Source organism: Podarcis filfolensis, assembly GCF_964270895.1.
Source record: "Podarcis filfolensis genome assembly, chromosome: 5".
Lineage (NCBI taxonomy): Eukaryota > Metazoa > Chordata > Lepidosauria > Squamata > Lacertidae > Podarcis > Podarcis filfolensis.
Window position 1 is genome coordinate 16,596,644 of NC_139608.1, and position 17,948 is coordinate 16,614,591.

Sequence of the window (17,948 nt, forward strand, 5' to 3'; positions counted from 1 at the left end):
AGGGATTAGCCTTTAAAGGTAGTTTTTAGGCCTGGTGACAGCGATGAAAGGGGCCTGTGATTTTAGTATAATTTGGAGTATCTGATGCATTGTGTAGGATAAGATCAAAGCATTCCTGTTTAACGGGGACATAGCCATCAGAAAGAGCTGCATTGTCAATCCTTTCTCAATGCCCAAGCTTGGCTATGTTTGCTGCACAGCAGAATAATCTTGCAGCACCTGGAAGTGGAACAATGGAGTGCCAACTGACTAGCAGATAGAGGTAAGTCTACCGAAATGTTTTCTTTTTTAAAAAAATCCCATTCTTCCACCCATCACCCCAGAAGTCTTCAGTCTGGTGCTGAATCCCATGTTCAGCCAGGTGCTGGGACTGATAAAATTCAGTGGTCATCAAGGTTGTGACAATAACATCATTGTCCTGCCATGTGGAACGCCCTCCCATCAGATGTCAAGGAAATAGACAACTATCTGACTTTTAGAAGACATCTGAAGGCAGCCCTATTTAGGGAAGTTTTTAATGTTTGATGTTTTATTGTGTTTTTAATATTCTGTTGGGAGTCACCCAGAGTGGCTGGGGAAACCCAGTCAGATGAGCGGCATAGAAAATAATATTATTATTATTTATTAAGGCTTGCAAACAGATGGAAGGCATTCTATAGTAGTTGGGGCTGGCCATGTGAAATCCTAATCAGTCGTCAGCCATGTCAGTTAGGGGCAGTGGAGGATTAGATGCAGCCCCCTAGCCTCTGCCCATTTCTCTCTCTCTCTCTCTCTCTCTCTCTCTCTCTCTCTCTCTCTCTCTCCTACCAAGGTCAGAAATAGGTTAAAGACTAAGGGATGTGGCTCTCTGGAGGTTGCTAGGCTCTAGCTCCCATCAGCCCCACCCAACATGACTAGTGGTCAGAGATGATGGGAGTTCTGGTCCAGCAACCTCTGAAGGGGGCATCCAGTGGTTCAAAGAAGCCAAACTGTTGCTCAGAAGGCTCATCATATGTGAGATTTTTTGGGTGATTGGGTGGAAGGAGACTGCACATGGTGGCTGCAATTTACTATAGTAGTAATCTCCACCTCTCCTGGCCTTCCATCTCCTTTTGTTTCTGAGTAAAGCAAACCAGACCAAATACAATATAGGAGCTACTGGGTCATATTCCGCTCTGCAAACAGACTACAGGTGGACTAAAATATGGATGGAAAACCTATAGACCTCCCAATTATGCTGGACTTCAACCATCCCTGACTATTGACCATGTTGGCTGGGAGTGATGAGAGCTGGGACAGCTGGAGAGCTATAGGTTCTTCACCTCTGGTCTAAAATTAGTAATAATTGTGTTACTGCCAGGATTCCGCTCAGTGCTCTATAACAACCATGCCAATCAGCAGCTCATGAGGGTTGCACAAGCACTATGCCTGTCTGTGTGCATGCACCTGTTCAGAATTCAAGGCCCTTTGCTCTTCTGAACGGCTTCCAAGTCTTTAAATCAAATAGGTGGGCTTCCTTTCCCAGCTTGCCGCAACAGATCCTTCCTAGCTAAGCAATTTCTCCCACTAATTGGGAGGGGTGGAAAGGGCAGTTAGCTAGTGTTGTGCAAGGTTGCTAAGGAACGCTTGCAAACTCAAGGAAACTCAGCTACTCGATGCAGTCCTGCGAAATGCCTATAGCCTCCACTCTGCACTCAAGAGAAAGGAGTGCTGGAGCTAATCAAGTGTGGTTGGGAAAGATAATGGGATTTTAATCTGAATAAATAGCACATTAATAGCAAACAAGGTAAGCAAAATGGATTTTCTCCAGGTGAACAGCTTCTGTTACATTTCCAGGAAGAAACTGTAAAAGGTTATAAATTTGCTGGGATGGAGTCTATTTACCGTCAGAGAAAGCCACTTACGTTTTCCTGGCTCGCATACAGCATTCCAGAGCTCACATGCAACCTGTGAGAAATAAAAACGAGAGCATTGTGATCGAAGTCCGTGTTTTGTCCTTTTGGTTCTTGTCCATCCAAACCCTTTTTGACATTCCAGAGACAGCTTGCTCACCACAAATTATTCTGGAGGAAATTAAATTCTGAAAGGACATAAAAGCCGAGCAAAGAACCACCTTTGGAGATGTATTGATTGAGATAAAAGCAAATTAAGCACGAGCACCACATTTCCTGGGTCAAAAAAAAAGCCATGGCTGCTACTGGGAAGCAGCTGCTTAACATGGCTGAAGATTCTATGAGAGAGAAAAGTACAGAACAACTTGAAAACAGGCTGACTATTCATGATTTTATGAGGATGCAGGAGTTTTTTAAGGTAAGTTCTCAAGTGACCTGAAGCAGTGGCGTAGCGTGGGGGGTGCAGGGGGGGCCGGCCGCACCGGGCGGAACATCTGGGGTTAGGGCAAATCCATGGGTTAGGGGGCGCAAATCCACGGGTTAGGGGGCGCAAATCCACGGGTTAGGGGGCACAAATTACTTGCCTTGCCCCGGGTGCTGACAACCCACGCTACGCCACTGACCTGAAGGGCTTTAGAGTTGTTAGGGAAGATCACCTTTCCTATCATCATTGAGGTAGAAAACAAAGGGGTGGAAAGAGAGATCAGAGGAAGGAGAGCCTATTGGTTTGAGCAACATGTTTCTTCCCAAGAGACACATCCCTTTGTGGACAAACTTCTGGGGAACTATCTGGGGCAGGGATGGAGGCATAGTGGGCAGAGTAATGCACAGGAGGCTGGTTTCTATATGCTCTCATACATACTCCTTTCTATTCTCCATCCAGATGAGTCAGAAGTATTAGCAAAAATTCAAGGACACATACCCGCCATGCAAAAGAGAATGCAATGAAGGGCTGGGAAGAGGGGCATGGCTGGAAAGGGTATAGCCCAGGCATAGGCAAACTCGGCCCTCCAGATGTTTTGGGACTACAACTCCCATCATCCCTGACCACTGGTCCTGTTAGCTAGGGATGATGCGAGTTGTAGTCCCAAAACATCTGGAGGACCGAGTTTGCCTATGCCTGGTATCGCCTTTGGGGGAGTCCCTCAGGCCATAGAGAGGCCTGAAGGGCTGTATTAAGCCCCAAGGCTTGTGGGTCCACACGTCTGACCTGGAGTGGTCACAACAAACTTGCATGTTTTTGCATTATTTGCTGCACATGGAGAATGCCATGATTCGATTGGGAGGTGCCCTGTACTTGCATTACTCTTCAAGTGGTGGTTCTGGAGATGCAAGCGGGACCCTGTAGGGAGACTGATCCAATGCCAAGAAGGGCAGACTTCCTGTGCTTCTGATAGTTGCAAAAACCAGAAATCTACCAACACATTGTGATCATAGGTTTGTTTCAAAAGCAAGACTTACTTTGAGCCAGGGCTCGCCACGTTGTAGACCCTGAACCTATTTTCAGTGACAAGGCTCAGCTCTAGAAATGAGCATATAATACTGATAAACCGCCTTGAACATAGGCAGAGTGCTATCTCTCCAGCACTTAGTGATGTCAGACGGCTTCCATCTGGGATTAAAAGGGGGGGAACTGCCCTCCCGGTGCCTACTCCTCAGGGTCCAGCCCATCCCTGACAGTTGGCACGTTTTAGCTCAGGAGGCCTGTTTCTTTTCAAAAGTGTAATTAGAGAGGAGTCTGGAAAGGAAATGGCGGTGTTATATTTTGTAATCTATAAACACACACAGGCGAAGCCCAGTGACAGCCTGTATGAAAATAAATGGTTGCTTTCGATTGTACCTCGCACACAAAAAAGGGGAAAAAAATACGGCATGGATCTATTTTCAAAGGTTGCAAAAGCCAGAGGAGCAGAACAGCCTGGAACAAAAGCAGAAACAACCCCAAAACCTGAAATATGCCCCTGAGCTAGCGCTGTAGCCTCGTGTGGGATGGCAGGTTAACGAACAGAGTGAGAGCATCAGTCTCAGAGTGGAGCTGGTCCAGCTGCTCTGAAGTGTTAGGCCCAGAAGGCCCACAGGTGCCATTTGCTCTCAAACTATCCTCAGAGGAAGCTTTTACAGCCCGTGGAATTAAAAGGCAGTGATGCTGTTGTTCTGCCGTCACTCAGTAATGGGTCTCTGAGCAGTCCAAGTGCAAGTGATGGGATTATGCTTTTTCGCTGGCTTTGCCTCGTCTGATTCTGGCAACCGGCTAAAAGGATAAAATGTTGGCTTGGCCTGTAAAGCAGAAGGGGGAGGGATAGGCTCCCCACCTTTCTGCATAGCGCTGCATTTACTTAAAGGTTGCATCCTGGTGGAGCACCCCATTCTCTCTCTCTCTCTCTCTCTCTCTCTCTCTCTCTCTCTCTCTCCCTCTCTCCCTCTCCCTCTCCCTCTCTGATTCTATTTTCTCACTTTCTTCTATCCTTTACTACCAGTTTCTCCTCCTTTCCACCTGTATGAAATTAAGGTTGCATTCATGTGGCCGTTTACACCACTTCCCTGATGTTTCTGTTAATTTCCTCACGATATCTGAGTTTTCATACAACAGAAAAGCCACTTCCAGGAAAATGATGGAACATAGCACGTGTTTAGCACTCGTTTCCATGTTATTTGATTCCAGCAGACTCCTTAACCTGGAAAACTGTGTGAGTAAAGTGACAAAAATTGGGGTGCAATACTGGCTTTCACGGCGGAACAAAATAATAATAATAATAATATATTACTTATCCCCCAGCCGCTCTGGGCAGCTTCCAAGAGAATATTAGAAAAATAGTGAAACATCAGATGTTAAAAACTTCCCAATACAGGGCTGTGTGGCGTTTGCCTCCTAGGTGGGTCATAAGGAAAGGGTTAAATGAGTGTGATGTGATTGGCCAGAGAGAAACTGATAGGAGGAGTTAGAGTTAGAGTGGGTGTTGTGTGGATGTCAGTTGAGAGTTGGGAGTTGAAGAAGGAAGAGGGAGGATAAGTCTGTGGGTTGGTCGAGTTGTGTTGTGAGGGAGTGAGAGGAATTGTTAGGTGGAGACAGATAGATAGTTGGAATAATCAGTTTGAAGTTGTTAGGGACGTATAGGACAGTAAAGGAACTAAGATTAAGAAACTGACAAGAAAAAATAACTGAAACCATAAACTTGGTCATGCTTATAAAAATAAACTTGATTATTTGTTAATGTTAACAACAGTCTGGACTCCGTGTGTACCTGAGAGAAACGGGTTGGTGGCAGTGAAGAGGCAATCAGAGTGGTGGCACAGGGATCAATAGACCGTCAAACGTCCGGGAGACCTGTGTGATCGCCACAGGCTGCCTACACAGAAGGGGTGCAGTAGTAGTGCCATTGTCCTATGACATTGGTTGATGAATGAAATTTAGCACGACGTGTCAATATACTGGTCCAAAAGCCACAGTCCCATAATACAACAAGTTCTGCAGTGTGAAAGAAATGTTATAAAGCAGAACAGAAGCACTATTATAATCAGGAAAACCAACACAGTATCCCCCAAATCTGAATGTAGTCTAGGCTGAGGGGTTGCAGGTTGCCCACAAAAACTCTGGTTTGGTGACAGCTGACTTTTCAGTAATGCTGCCTCCTGGGGACCTTTCAGCCAACAGTTTCTGATTTCCTGCTCTTTATGTGCTTTCCCTCGATCCTGCCTGTGAAGTGGAAAGGGAACAAGCAAACTGTTGTCGAAGATGCTTACGTTTCCGAGGAAAATAGTATTATTCATTAAAAGAATAAAATGGGAAAGCTGCATGTGCATAATCTTAACAAAGCCAGTCATTGGTGTCACAATAATTTTGCGATTCTAACCGAGAAAGCTGCGTGAGGTACTAGGCAGAAAACTGCTTACCAGTAGGGATGTTGCTAACATCTTTAATTATCTGTTTTGGGGGTGTGAATTTGGTCTGGGATGTGAATTTGGATGTCTTTCCAACTGAACATCATTTCTTAAGAAGTTCTTTTCCAACTGAGAATTTGTTAATTGGTGAGTTTTCAGTTGCTCCTCAAAATATTGTCTTTGTTTTTTTGGTCCAAGTCCTTGACACTAATCACAACTAAGATGGACTAGTGCTGTGCCAAAGCCCATGGGAACTTTTAAAGCCTTCTCCCTACAAATATAGAAAGAAGAGAACTGAAGACTTCTGGAGGCAACTTAGGTGCTCAAGCGTAGAGAGAGAAGCAGTGAGATAGTAGAGACGGAATTTAAATAAGAGAGCGTGATCAGACTACCCAAACCTGATATATTGCAGGAAAAGAAGCTCCATATCTTGAAAGTGGAGCCAGGTCAAAGGGTATGGTGAGAGGAGCCACATGAAATGGAAGTCAACAAAGACCAATGTTAACATACATACCTGGAACAGTTCCCAGGATTCTTCGGAAGAAGCCATGACTAACAAGAGTGGCCTAAGTGTGCTTTAAATGTAGATGTCAGCATAGGAAGCTGCCTTATAGTGAGTGAGATCGTTGGCCCATTTAGCTGAGTACTGTCTATATCAGGTATGTGGAATTTGTGGCTTTCCATACGTGGTTTGACTCCCAACTCCTGTCAAACCCAGCCAGCTTGGCCAATGGTCACAGATGATGGCAGGCAATATCTGGAAGACTACAGGTTCCCAACCTCAGATCTACACTCAGTGTTGGTTCCTCTCCAGGGTTTCCAGACGGGTTTCCTCCAGACCTACCTGGAAGATACCAGGGATTGAGTTTGGGCCATTTTGCACGCAAAGCATGGGCCTTACCACCCGGCTACACCCCTCCCAAAACATGTCTCTCCCATATCGGTTTCTGCAGCCACAGCAGCTGCTGCAACCTTCCAAGAGTTTGACTTCACCCCCAAAGGCACACTCCTCCATTGTCAACCAGTCACGGCCCTTCCAGAATAATACTTCATAGCGAGGCAGAATATCTCAGTGAGCTCAAGGTATGAAAAGCAAATGACTACGGCTAGTTTATTAGCAAAAGTTCTGCAATGTCAGGCAATGCATGTACCCACGAGCATCAACGCAGACAGAGACATGCACCCTGACTCTTCCATGGGTTCTTCTTCCATTCCTTGACGGGTTAGGGACTGTGTGCAGGGAGGAGATGCGTACGTCCTTTGATCTGGCCTTGTCTGCCGCTGTAGTGTAGAAGAAGTACAATTTCAAGACCTCTTGCACTAACCTGCACCTCTGTAAGAGAGAGGAGAAGCAGCAAAAGCTTGACAGGCCAAGCTTTTGATCTCTAATTACTGTAGCATGTCAGGCCTGTGGTTTAAATTGGGTCTAATTGAGGTGATTGCGATTACAATAGCTTGCCTTCCACGAGCTGCCCTTTTCCCCTCTGCCAGCCGTTCCGCTAATGGGAGCTGACGGCATCCATATATAGCGGACTGTATCTTGGCAGGAAATGAGAGGATCGTGGCTTGCATCTCTTTTTTGAGCAAGACATGGGGGGGGGGGGCAGGCGGCTTGACGAGGTGATGGACCCTTTTCACAGTCAGCTTCGTTTTGGAGCTGCATGCACTGCTTTGATTTTGCAAAGAGAAGGATCTTCCGCCGGAAAAACAAAAAGGAGAGGTCTCGTTTCTGAGCTTCAACGGAGGAAGCGACTTGTCATTTCCTCACTGACAGATCACTTTCAGATCACCTGCAGGGCTCTTGCTCAATGGTTTATGTGATCGCCGGCTTTTCCATGGGAAAAGAATTGGCAGGAGGTGGGAGCAAGGGGTTTCCTTCACATGAAATGATGAAAACCTCAGATCTGCCAGTGGGTACACAAAGCTGCTTATTGGGGAGTGCCGCCAGCTGCTGGCAGCAGAAATCAGGGTTGCCAACTGATTATTTCTCCATCTCGCAACAGTGGCATAACAAGCATAGTATCAACCCTTTCCCTATGCAGCGACGGGGAACTTCAGGTGCCACATTTCTGATTGGTGGGCAGGTGTTAACGAAGTACAGTGGTACCTCAGGTTACATATGCTTCAGGATGAGAACAGAAATCGTGCTCCGGCAGCGCGGCAGCAGCGGGAGGCCCCATTAGCTAAAGTGGTACCTCAGGTTAAGAACAGTTTCAGGTTAAGAACGGACCTCCAGAACGAATTAAGTTCTTAACCCGAGGTACCACTGTATCAGCAGAGAAAAATGTTAGCAACCCTTGGTGCAGTGTTTCCCAAAGTGGGCAATAATGTGTTGGATCAATCCATCAACCTCTGATGAATGATTTAGAACAGGGGTCAGCAAACTTTTTCAGCAGGGGGCCAGTCCCCTGTCCCTCAGACTTTGTGGGGGGCCAGACTATATCTTGAAAAAAAAACAATGAACGAATTCCTATGCCCCACAAATAACCCAGAGATGCATTTTAAATAAAAGGACACATTCTACTCATGTAAAAACACGCTGATTCCCAGACCGTCCACGGGCCAAATTAAGAAGGTGATTGGGCCAGATCCGGCCCCCGAGCCTTAGTTTGCCTACCCATGATTTAGAAGGATAGGGTCTGGCATCACTTTGACTGTGCGTCTGTGCCAGTATCCATACACAGCAGAGTTACATCTCAACGCAGCTCCTTCCTTGGAAGCGTCTTTGGGGTTGAAGGTACACACAGTTGGCAATAAACACTCATGGACACCATAAGGATTTAGCCAAGTGTAGAGGTTTACTTGACAGGCATATAAAAGCATATTGGTAGCAAATATATACAGACATTCACCAATGCTGTGGTCAAGGCATGTTTAGAATCCACAACAAGATCCCAAGGCGCTCTCTCTGCTTCTCTCACCGCAAGACACAAGCAAGAGACTCACAACAAGTTGCAACAAGTTACACACAACCATTGTTATCAGTACTTCCTGTCTCACTGCGCATGTCTAAAGAACAGTTCCCAAAGAAAACGTCCTTGCATAGACAAAACAATCTCAGCCTTCTGCTGCTTCTTGAAACTTCTCTGTTCTTCTCTGTTTCTGGAACAAATGATTCTCTCGCACACAGAGAGAATATCCAAAATAACTTCCCCTGGGGGGCGCTGGAATGATCCTGGGGCAGCGTCAGCGTCGGTAGTAGCCTCAGGTGCAGTTGGGAGGCATTGAATAAAAAAAAGGGGTGGTGGAAACATAAAGAAAGAGAAGAAAATTACATACCTTCCAACATTTCTGTGATCAGGGGTGTCAACTTGAAATTTTAAAAATGGGGGGACACTAAGGCCCATCTCCCAAAATCAATCACATGATGCTGTGCACACTATTCATTTGAATGGCAATGCCCATCAGTTTTTTTGGGGGGGCTGGCCCCCTCAAATATTTTATTGGTGGGGCAAAGACCTCTTGGGCCCTAGGAGTTGGCTCCTATGTCTCTGATGAAAATAGGGACGTCCTATTCCATCATCATCATCATCATCATCATCATCATCATCATCATCCTCATCATCATTTTATTATTGCTCCAGCCACTCTGGGTGGCATCCAGCATATATAAAAACAAAATTAAATCTTAAACATTTTTTTAAAAACACTACCCTATACTGGGCTGCCTTCAGATGTCTTCTAAAGGTTGTATAGTTACTTATCTCCTTGGCTCGAGGGTTGCATAACTCCATACCATCCAATATTTCTCCAATTAAAATAGGGACGTCCAAAAAAATGTGGGACATTCTGGGATCAAATCAGAAACCAGGGTGGCTTCTGTAAATGTGGGACAGTCCCTGGAAAATGGGGACACTTGGAGGGTCTGGAAATGGCTTACCAGGTGAGATAGCAGGTAAAGTGCTTTGGCATACTGGGGGGAAGAAGGGATAGGCAGCTTTGAGGTCAGCGCAGTGCAAACAGGTGAAAATACATGCCTCTTTTGCAGGAGAAGAAAACTTTTGAGAAATTGGAGAACAGATTTTTACACAGAATGTGTTAATTTAAGGTTGCTGCCTGTATGGAAAAAGCTGCTTGGGATCTCCTTCCTGCCTGCTCTGCGTTAGCGTGTCTGCGGTTTGCTTATTCCATCAATTGCTTTATCTGGACAACTGTGAAGTCCCAGCATGCAAACATCTTGAGAATGATCACTCTCAGGCAGACAAATTCTACGACTCCTGAGTGTGATAGACAGTTTCATTGGCAGAATCAAAATCCCCCACTGTTCAGACGTGGGTGGATGCAAAAGTCGTTCCCTTTCTTGGTGACAGCAGCTGCCGGCAAGGGCAGAAGGGAGGACAGAGAGCAGAATGGTCTCTCAAAAGCTCTGATTTACTGTTGTGTTCAAACAATCCCCGTTTTTATATTTTATTCTTTACTGCTTTTGAAAAACTACAGCTCTTCTTTGTGCATGGAGTTAGACCTCCTCCTGTCCCTCAAAATCACTCAAGACAGTGAAATGTATTTAGCCTGACTACTGTTGCCACCTGTTTTTCCCTGTTTGATGAGCTCTTTAGTCTTTAACAAGTTTTGCAAGGTGGCGGAGGGGCCTAGAAATTGTTCGTTGGCAAGGAAAAATTAGGTACAAGAGGAGAATTCCTGTGTACAATCCTAGAATTGTAAGCTTGGAAGGGACCATGAAAGTCATCTAGATCAACCCCCTGCAATTCAGGAATCTTTTGCCCAACGTGGGGCTCGAACCCAGAACCATGAGATTAAGAGTCCCCAAAATTTGCACTGGGATGATACTAACTTCTCCTCCGCCCTCTTCTAGCCTCTCTTAGTTCTTGGAGACCAGTGGAGAGCGGAGCTCATCACAGCAGTGGGGGGGGAGAGACACCTGTGCCTCTTCCCCAGCCTGAGTTATCTCTGCCTCTTGGGCTCCCTAATCTTACTTTCCTGCTTCAGCTTCTGCCTCCGAGTCTGGACTGCTCTCTGGTACAGACTCCCCCTGCTGGCTCCTCAAGGTGATTCCAAGGTGATTGTCCCAACCCAGCCAAAGGAGCAGCATTTGTGTGCAGATTCCCTGGACTGGCAGGAGTTGTGGGTCCATGGCAGCAGTGTACTGCAGCTGTAATACTAGGAAGTGCGGCTCCAGGACATTTTTCAAAGCAGGAATGGTGGTGTGGCGATCACACAGGGCCCCCGGACGTTTCACCATCTATTGATCCCTGTGCCACCACTTTATTTCTCGCTGCCACCACCCAGGCCCTACCTGGTACAATACTGAGTCCAGTCAGGGTTTAATTGGAACATAAACTTCTGTTTATTTATTGCAGTTTAACAAGTGTGTGGTTTCATAAAGGGTATCGGTCCATTACAATCATGGGTTGCCTATCCAGACCTATAACTTCCGCTACCTGCTCTCACTCACTAAACCACCTCTCAGATATTTACTTGTCTTCCTAGTTCCTAACTGTTCCTGACTCAGCTTATTTCGCTGCACTAACTCAACCTACCCACAGACTCTACCCCAATTCACTCCCACTCCAACCGACCACCCAACTCCCAATGAACTCCCCCTTCTGCCCCTCCCAGAGCTGGTTTTATAGTCCCTCTGACTCCACCCCCTGGGTTCTGATAGGGTAACCTGTTTAACTATTTCACCTCCAGCACTCTCATATGTTAACGTTACAGGTGGTAGTTTCTGCCGGCGTTTCTAGTGTAATTCACAGACTGGACCCTCCTCCCTCTTGCAAGCAAAGGAGGCAGTAACAAGGCTTTCAAGTTTTCCAGTGACATATTTGCACAGAGAGGTATTGCATTGTGTACTGCTTCTCTCTCTGCGATGAGTCAGCACAACTATTTGCAGTTTTGGACTCTCATTGGGTGTGTGTCTATGGAGGCAAAGCTCCTGTGCTTGGAAATTTGCCACGACCCCACTGTGTACATCTCCCACCACTCCACTGGGCTACTTGTGCATTTTTGCACAATACTGTATCTCGATTGGAGTCTGCATGTGGTTTGTAGCAATAGATGTGGTCACAATTTCACTCTCTGCCACACTGATACATACTTCAGTATTTTGGTTGTCTCAAGAGTAGGCTGCTGTCCCTTGCTTTCAGATAATATGTTTTGCAGGTATCCTTCTTAGTACCCCAGTGAAGTGCAAACAAGCGGTTTTAAATATGAAGCGCTTTCCCAGGAGAGAGCTGTCTCATTTACATGTATTGTTAATACCTATATATATATGTGTGTGTGTGGGAGAAGCTATTCTATGTTACCACTGAGATTAGCATTACATTTGTATGGAAATGTGTAATTCAGCAGACGGAATGACCCAAGGGAGACAAAGTATTTTCTGCCTTTACTTTATTGTTAAATAAAGGGGTTTCTCTTTGCCAAGTGCCTGAGTATCTGTTACAAACAGGCTCTTTAGTTTCCACCTCCTTCATAAGATAGGACCACATACGGATCCCTGAGGAATTCAATTTCACTGAACTGCAATGTAAAATCAGCCTGATCCATATCTCCTGCAGGACTCATCATGCACAGCGAAATGTATTTGGTTTTGAATTTCTCCAAAATGTGTGATACGGTTCTCTGCTTTTTTAAAAAGAAGTGTTTAAGGGGGATGCAATGCATTTACAAATGCACACGCTGTGTTTATTTATACATCATGTGATAAAATTTGTAATAAGATCAGTGGCGTAGCGTGGGTTGTCAGCACCCGGGGCAAGGCAAGTAATTTGCGCCCCCTAACCCGTGGAGCCAGGTAGGGGCAGAGAGCTGCGAGTGCGAGCGCGCCCCCCCCAGATGTTGCGCCCGGTGCGGCCGGCCCCCCCTGCACCCCCACACTACGCCACTGAATAAGATATGCATTTGAATGTGATGGTTAAAAGGAGGAGTCACAGATTGAAAACAGGACAGAATGGACTTATGAACAGATGCGTGGAAAGTTGATAGGGGCCAGAAGTAGACCGATTGCTCCATCCCTAGGTCCACTGGGATGTGTCAATTCTGTTTGTGCCCCTGCCTCCCACGATCTCTTAAGATTCAGGCACATGACTAGGGGAGCTCAGAGGGGCCCTCATGAAAACGTGTGTGTGCAACGGTAGAGGCCTGGAAGGAAAGCTTAAAGCCCACTGCTACTGCATGGGAGACAGATTGAAGAAAAGGAAATATGAATTGGCCCCTCCCCATCATTTGACCAATCATGGCAAGGAGCAGCTAGAAACTAGATGGAGTCATAGATCTTTTTTTAAAAAAGTGTAGACTCACACACGCTGGCTAGCTTCTGTTTTGACTTGAAATGTTTGTTTTGGGCTTCTTAGAAAAGGCAAGAAATGGGTCGGGCGAGGGCCACCCCACAATGGTGCCCACCTGTGTGATTTGGACACAGACCAATGACAGTGTGATCATGTTAAAGATGATAGCAGGTCCAGTGAGTGTGCCCCCCTCCTCTCCATGATCAATGCATGGCCAGAAGGGGGCTTTTTGACTGCTTCTGACACCTGTGGTGCATATTCTTAGCACCCAGTTTATTTTGATGATGGTAACTGGTTTAAAACTGTTTTTAATACAGTGGTACCTCGGGTTACAGTGGTACCTCAGGGATGCAGGTGGCGCTGTGGGTTAAACCACAGAGCCTAGGGCTTGCCTATCAGAAGGCTGGCGGTTCGAATCCCCGTGACAGGGTGAGCTCCTGTTGTTCAGTCCCAGCTCCTGCCAACCTAGCCATTCAAAAGCACAAAGTGCAAGTAGATCAATAGGTACCACTCCGGCGGGAAGGTAAACGGTGTTTCCGTGCGCTGCTCTGGTTCGCCAGAAGCAGCTTAGTCATGCTGGCCACATGACCCAGAAGCTGTATGCCAGCTCCCTCGGCCAATAAAGCGAGATGAGCACCGCAACCCCAGAGTCGTCCACAACTGGACCTAATGGTCAGGGGTCCCTTTACCTTTACCTCAGGTTAAGAACTTAATTTGTTCTGGAGGTCCGTTCTTAACCTGAAACTGTTCTTAACCTGAGGTATCACTTTAGCTAATGGGGCCTCCCGCTGCTACCGTGGCGTGATTTCTGTTCTCATCCTGAAGCAAAGTTCTTAACCTGAGGTACTATTTCTGTGTTAGCGGAGTCTGTAACCTGAAGCGTCTGTAACCCGAGGTACCACTGTATTGTGTTTCAGTGTTGGAACCTGCCTTTGGATGGTAGGGTGAAAGGCCGGAAACAAATAAAAAACTAAAAAATTAAACATCTGGCGTTTTCCAGCTGCCCTGTCTGTCATATTTAGCTGCAGAAGGCCCAATGAACAGGTGCAGGGACCCTGGTATCTGTCAGTGGAGGAAATGCCATACATAGCTCAGTGGTAGAGCATGTGCTTTGCAGGCAGGAGGTCCATTTCTAGGAAAAGCATATCCAGGAAGAGCTGGGAATGCTTCCTGCCTGAAATCCAGGGCAGCCAATGCCAGGAAGTGTGGCCACTGCTGAGCAAGATGTACTCAATGGCCTCAATCAGCATGAAGCAGCTTTCCATGATCCTAATAGGTAAACAAGGACCCCTGGATGGTTAAGTCCAGTCAAAGGTGACTAGTGGGTTCGGCGCTCATCTTGCTTTCAGGCTGAGGGAGCCGGTGTTTGTCCACAGACAGCTTTCCGGGTCATGTGGCCAGCATGACTAAACTGCTTCTGGTGCAACGGAACACTGTGATGGAAAGCAGAGCGCACGGAAATGCTGTTTACCTTCCCGCCACAGCGGTACCTATTTATCTACTTGCACTGGCGTGCTTTCAAACTGCTAGGTTGGCAGGAGCTGGGACAGAGCAACGGGAGCTCACTCCGTCATGGGGATTTGAACCACTAACCTTCTGATCAGCAAGCCCAAGAGGCTCAGTGGTTTAGACCACAGCACCACTCGTGTCCTTTACCTTCCTAATAGTCACCCTCTTCTACAGACCCTCGTTCCTGCTGTCCATTTGGTGACCGCACACTTATAGGGACTTGCTGCATAGACTGTTTGAAATAAGATTTCACTCAACAAGTTAAGGCCTTTGATGCTTGCTCTCCAGATGGGCTCAAGCCTGTAGGTGTCAATCAATCATGATACCGCTGATGTTTCACGGATAACAAGAAGTATATTGAATCCAGAGGTTCTGGCTGTGCAGCATTTTCAAAAACAAGGCTGTAAACTTAACTCTTAAAACGACACACATACCCAGTGCCCTGATTCATTTCAGATTCCTGTTTGCTGTCTATATATATATATAAAAGCGAAATAATATTGAAAGGGCAATGGAGTGTAATTTCCATTTTGAAATATTGTTTCATTAACATTCTATGTGGAACACGGAGATAGATAGTGTTGAAATACTAATGGGATTTTTTTCCCCTTTAAAAAACGTGAAAATTAATTAAACTCGATTTCCCACAAAGTTATCATGGTGTTATACTTTAGATGCCACCCTCCCCCTCTGTGTATGAAATGTTAAAACCAAAGTGTCATTTAATTTTTTTTTTTACTGCTGTTCAGTTAAATAATTACAACAGTGGATTAGGAAGAGGCCTTTTATAACATAACAACATTTCTTATCCCTTTGCCACAATGTTTTCATTTGTGGATATGAGAAAATTCAAGGAAGCCTCTATAAGAAAAGAAGAAATCCCCCAGGGAAGAGTGGATTGGATGATTATTAAATAGGATAAAGAGGCTTTTAGCAGAATGATCCAAAATCATTATTCTGACAGCTTTTCATCCGAGCATATGGAAGCATACCTGGCCCCAGGTATCTATATGACGAAAATGTCCATTACAATCTGTTACCTAAGCAGAGGAAGCCAATATACCAAGCATATTTTACAGAAGGAAACCAGCAGTTATTTATGGGGGATACAAAGTTGAGAACTGGCTTGTCACCAACCCATAATTTTAGAGGAGGTTTGTATTTAGTTGGATTAGGTCCTTGTGAGTTCAATATGGCTTACTCACGAGTAAGTGTGCATGCATAGGATTTTATTTAGTTTTATTTAAGACATTCCTTACCCACTGTTTATTGCAAAGAGGACTCCAGAGTGAGATAAAAAATGAAAATAAATCTCGTCCCACCATACAAGTACTAAATTTACTTGTGTGGTTGCTTTGCCCCATATATCGAATTGCCCTCTCTTTAAATTGCAGAACCGGCACTGTTAGAGGTGCCACATAATACTTGTTCTGCAATTGTAAGACATTTATGTTTTAGTGAAGCGGCACTCACAACTTTGGAACTCCCTGCCTATTGACATTGGACAGATGCCTTCACTCTTTTTGGTACATGATAAAAAAACCACTTTTGTTTAGGCAAACTTACCCATATAAAAATATATATTTTAAATCTAGTTTTAGTTTATTGTTGATTTTAAATATTTTTGAAAATGTTTTAAAAACTTTAAAGCCCTAAATGGCTTTGGCCCAGTATACCTGAAGGAGCATCTCCACCCCCATCGTTCTGCCCAGACACTGAGCTCCAGCTCCGAGGGCCTTCCGGCGGTTCCCTCCCTGTGAGAAGTGAAGTTACAGGGAACCAGGCAGAGAGCCTTCTCAGTAGTGGCACCTGCCCTGTGGAAAACCCTCCCATCAGATGTCAAGGAAATAAACAACTATCTGACTTTTAGAAGACATCTGAAGGCAACCCTTTATTGGGATGTTTTTAATGTTTGATGGTTTATCATGTTTTTAATATTCTGTTGGGAGCCACCCAGAGTGGCTGGGGAGGCCCAGCCAGATGGGTGGGATATTATTATTATTATTATTATTATTATTATTATTAATGACAAGCAATCACCCAGGGTCAATTTTACACACTGCCCAGGGACTTTGTGGGTTGTATCCAATGAATCCACTGAAGTTTAAGAATTTAAGTTAGTTGCAGTCATTAATTTCACTAGGTCTGCTCAAAATATGACTAGCATTGGATACAGCCCTTAGCCATATCCATTATTTTCAATGAGACCACTCGGAGCAAGACTAACATCATACAACCTTGTGGGCTTCCCATGGGCATCTGGTTGGCCACTGTGAGAAGAGGATGCTTTAATAGATGGGTCCTGCACTTGAATCTAGCCGTCAGGCTCTTCTTATGTTCTGTAATGCCTCATGGAAGGCATCACTATGGAAGACACCAGCCCTGGAATAGTGAATCATAGAACTGTAGAGTTGGAAGGGATCCCAAGGTTCACCTAGTCCAACCCCCTGCAGTGCTTGGCAAACTCCTCCTTCTCCCTTTGCTTTTCTTTCAAGCTCCCAGAATCAAATGAGAGCACAGGAACAATGACGAGAGAAGAGTTTGTAGACAAAATGTCCACAGCAGTTCGGCAAGGCACCAAGGAAGAGTACGGTGAGCTGTTTGACAAGATAGATTTGATCCGAGATGGCCTTATTGACTGGGACAAATTGACCTCCTTTGTGCTGCTTGAGCTGTATGAGAGAGATGAACGGGCCAGGCGATCGGTCATCCCTCACTGGAAGGACCTCCGGTTTCTCCCTCTGATCCACAAAGATGCTGTTCAGAACGTAACATTATTGAAAAGCCCTATCAGCTACCTGACTGTGAGCAGGAGCGGTTTGCTCGGCTGCTGGGGAGAGAGTCTAAAGTTACAGAGGACTCTTCAGATCACCACAGAAGCTGTCAAGCCTAAAGACCTCTGGGTGACTTCTCTGGTTGCACTGCCAAATGTCAACAAGGTACGTAGCTGTGCTCATTGAAGTGTAACAGTACTTCTGAAACCATGTTAGTGCTGATAATTTTTCACAGCTTCTCACAAATCCCATCCATACTGGGAATCTCCTTCCAGTTGAATGTAGCAATCACTTACTGCCCTTCGGAGCACAGAAAACAGTAATTTGCCCTTCCAACATGTGGGCAATAGCCCAGCCCCAAGGAAAGGATGGTCTGTTTTCTGATACAGCTCCTGCTACAGCTGATGGGTAGCACCCTAGCCCAGAAAGCAGAGCCCTCCTATCCACCTAAACCCTGACTGAATGATGGGAAATGATTCTAACTGGGCTATCCAAAAGTTGCAAAGAACAGGACTGAGTTTAAGAGGATGCTGGGCAAAGTTTCACTTGGTGGGCTCCCCTTTGTCTTGGTGAGCTTATGTAGCTGTTGTGATAGCTCTCAATATTGTGCTAGACGGCTGGGTTTACTCAGCATTTAAAGTTCCCACAAAGAGTTAGCTTAGGTTGGG

At 45.6% G+C, this 17,948-nt stretch overlaps 1 protein-coding gene across 2 annotated transcripts in view; it reads left to right on the plus strand.

The window, feature by feature from the left end:
* The first annotated feature begins 187 nt into the window (after positions 1-187).
* The window catches only part of WDR49 (WD repeat domain 49), a 96,319-nt gene continuing 78,558 nt past the window's right edge, over positions 188-17,948 (plus strand). Inside the window, exons 1-3 of one of the 2 annotated variants that reach the window (XM_083613156.1) lie at positions 188-262; positions 1,816-2,289; positions 17,002-17,445. In XM_083613156.1, the coding sequence (XP_083469282.1) occupies positions 2,167-2,289; positions 17,002-17,445 (567 nt within the window). In that variant the 5' untranslated portion in view covers positions 188-262; positions 1,816-2,166. Of the gene's footprint in view, positions 263-978; positions 2,290-17,001; positions 17,446-17,948 lie in introns of those variants that run through there. The other variant, XR_014547957.1, reaches the window with a different exon arrangement.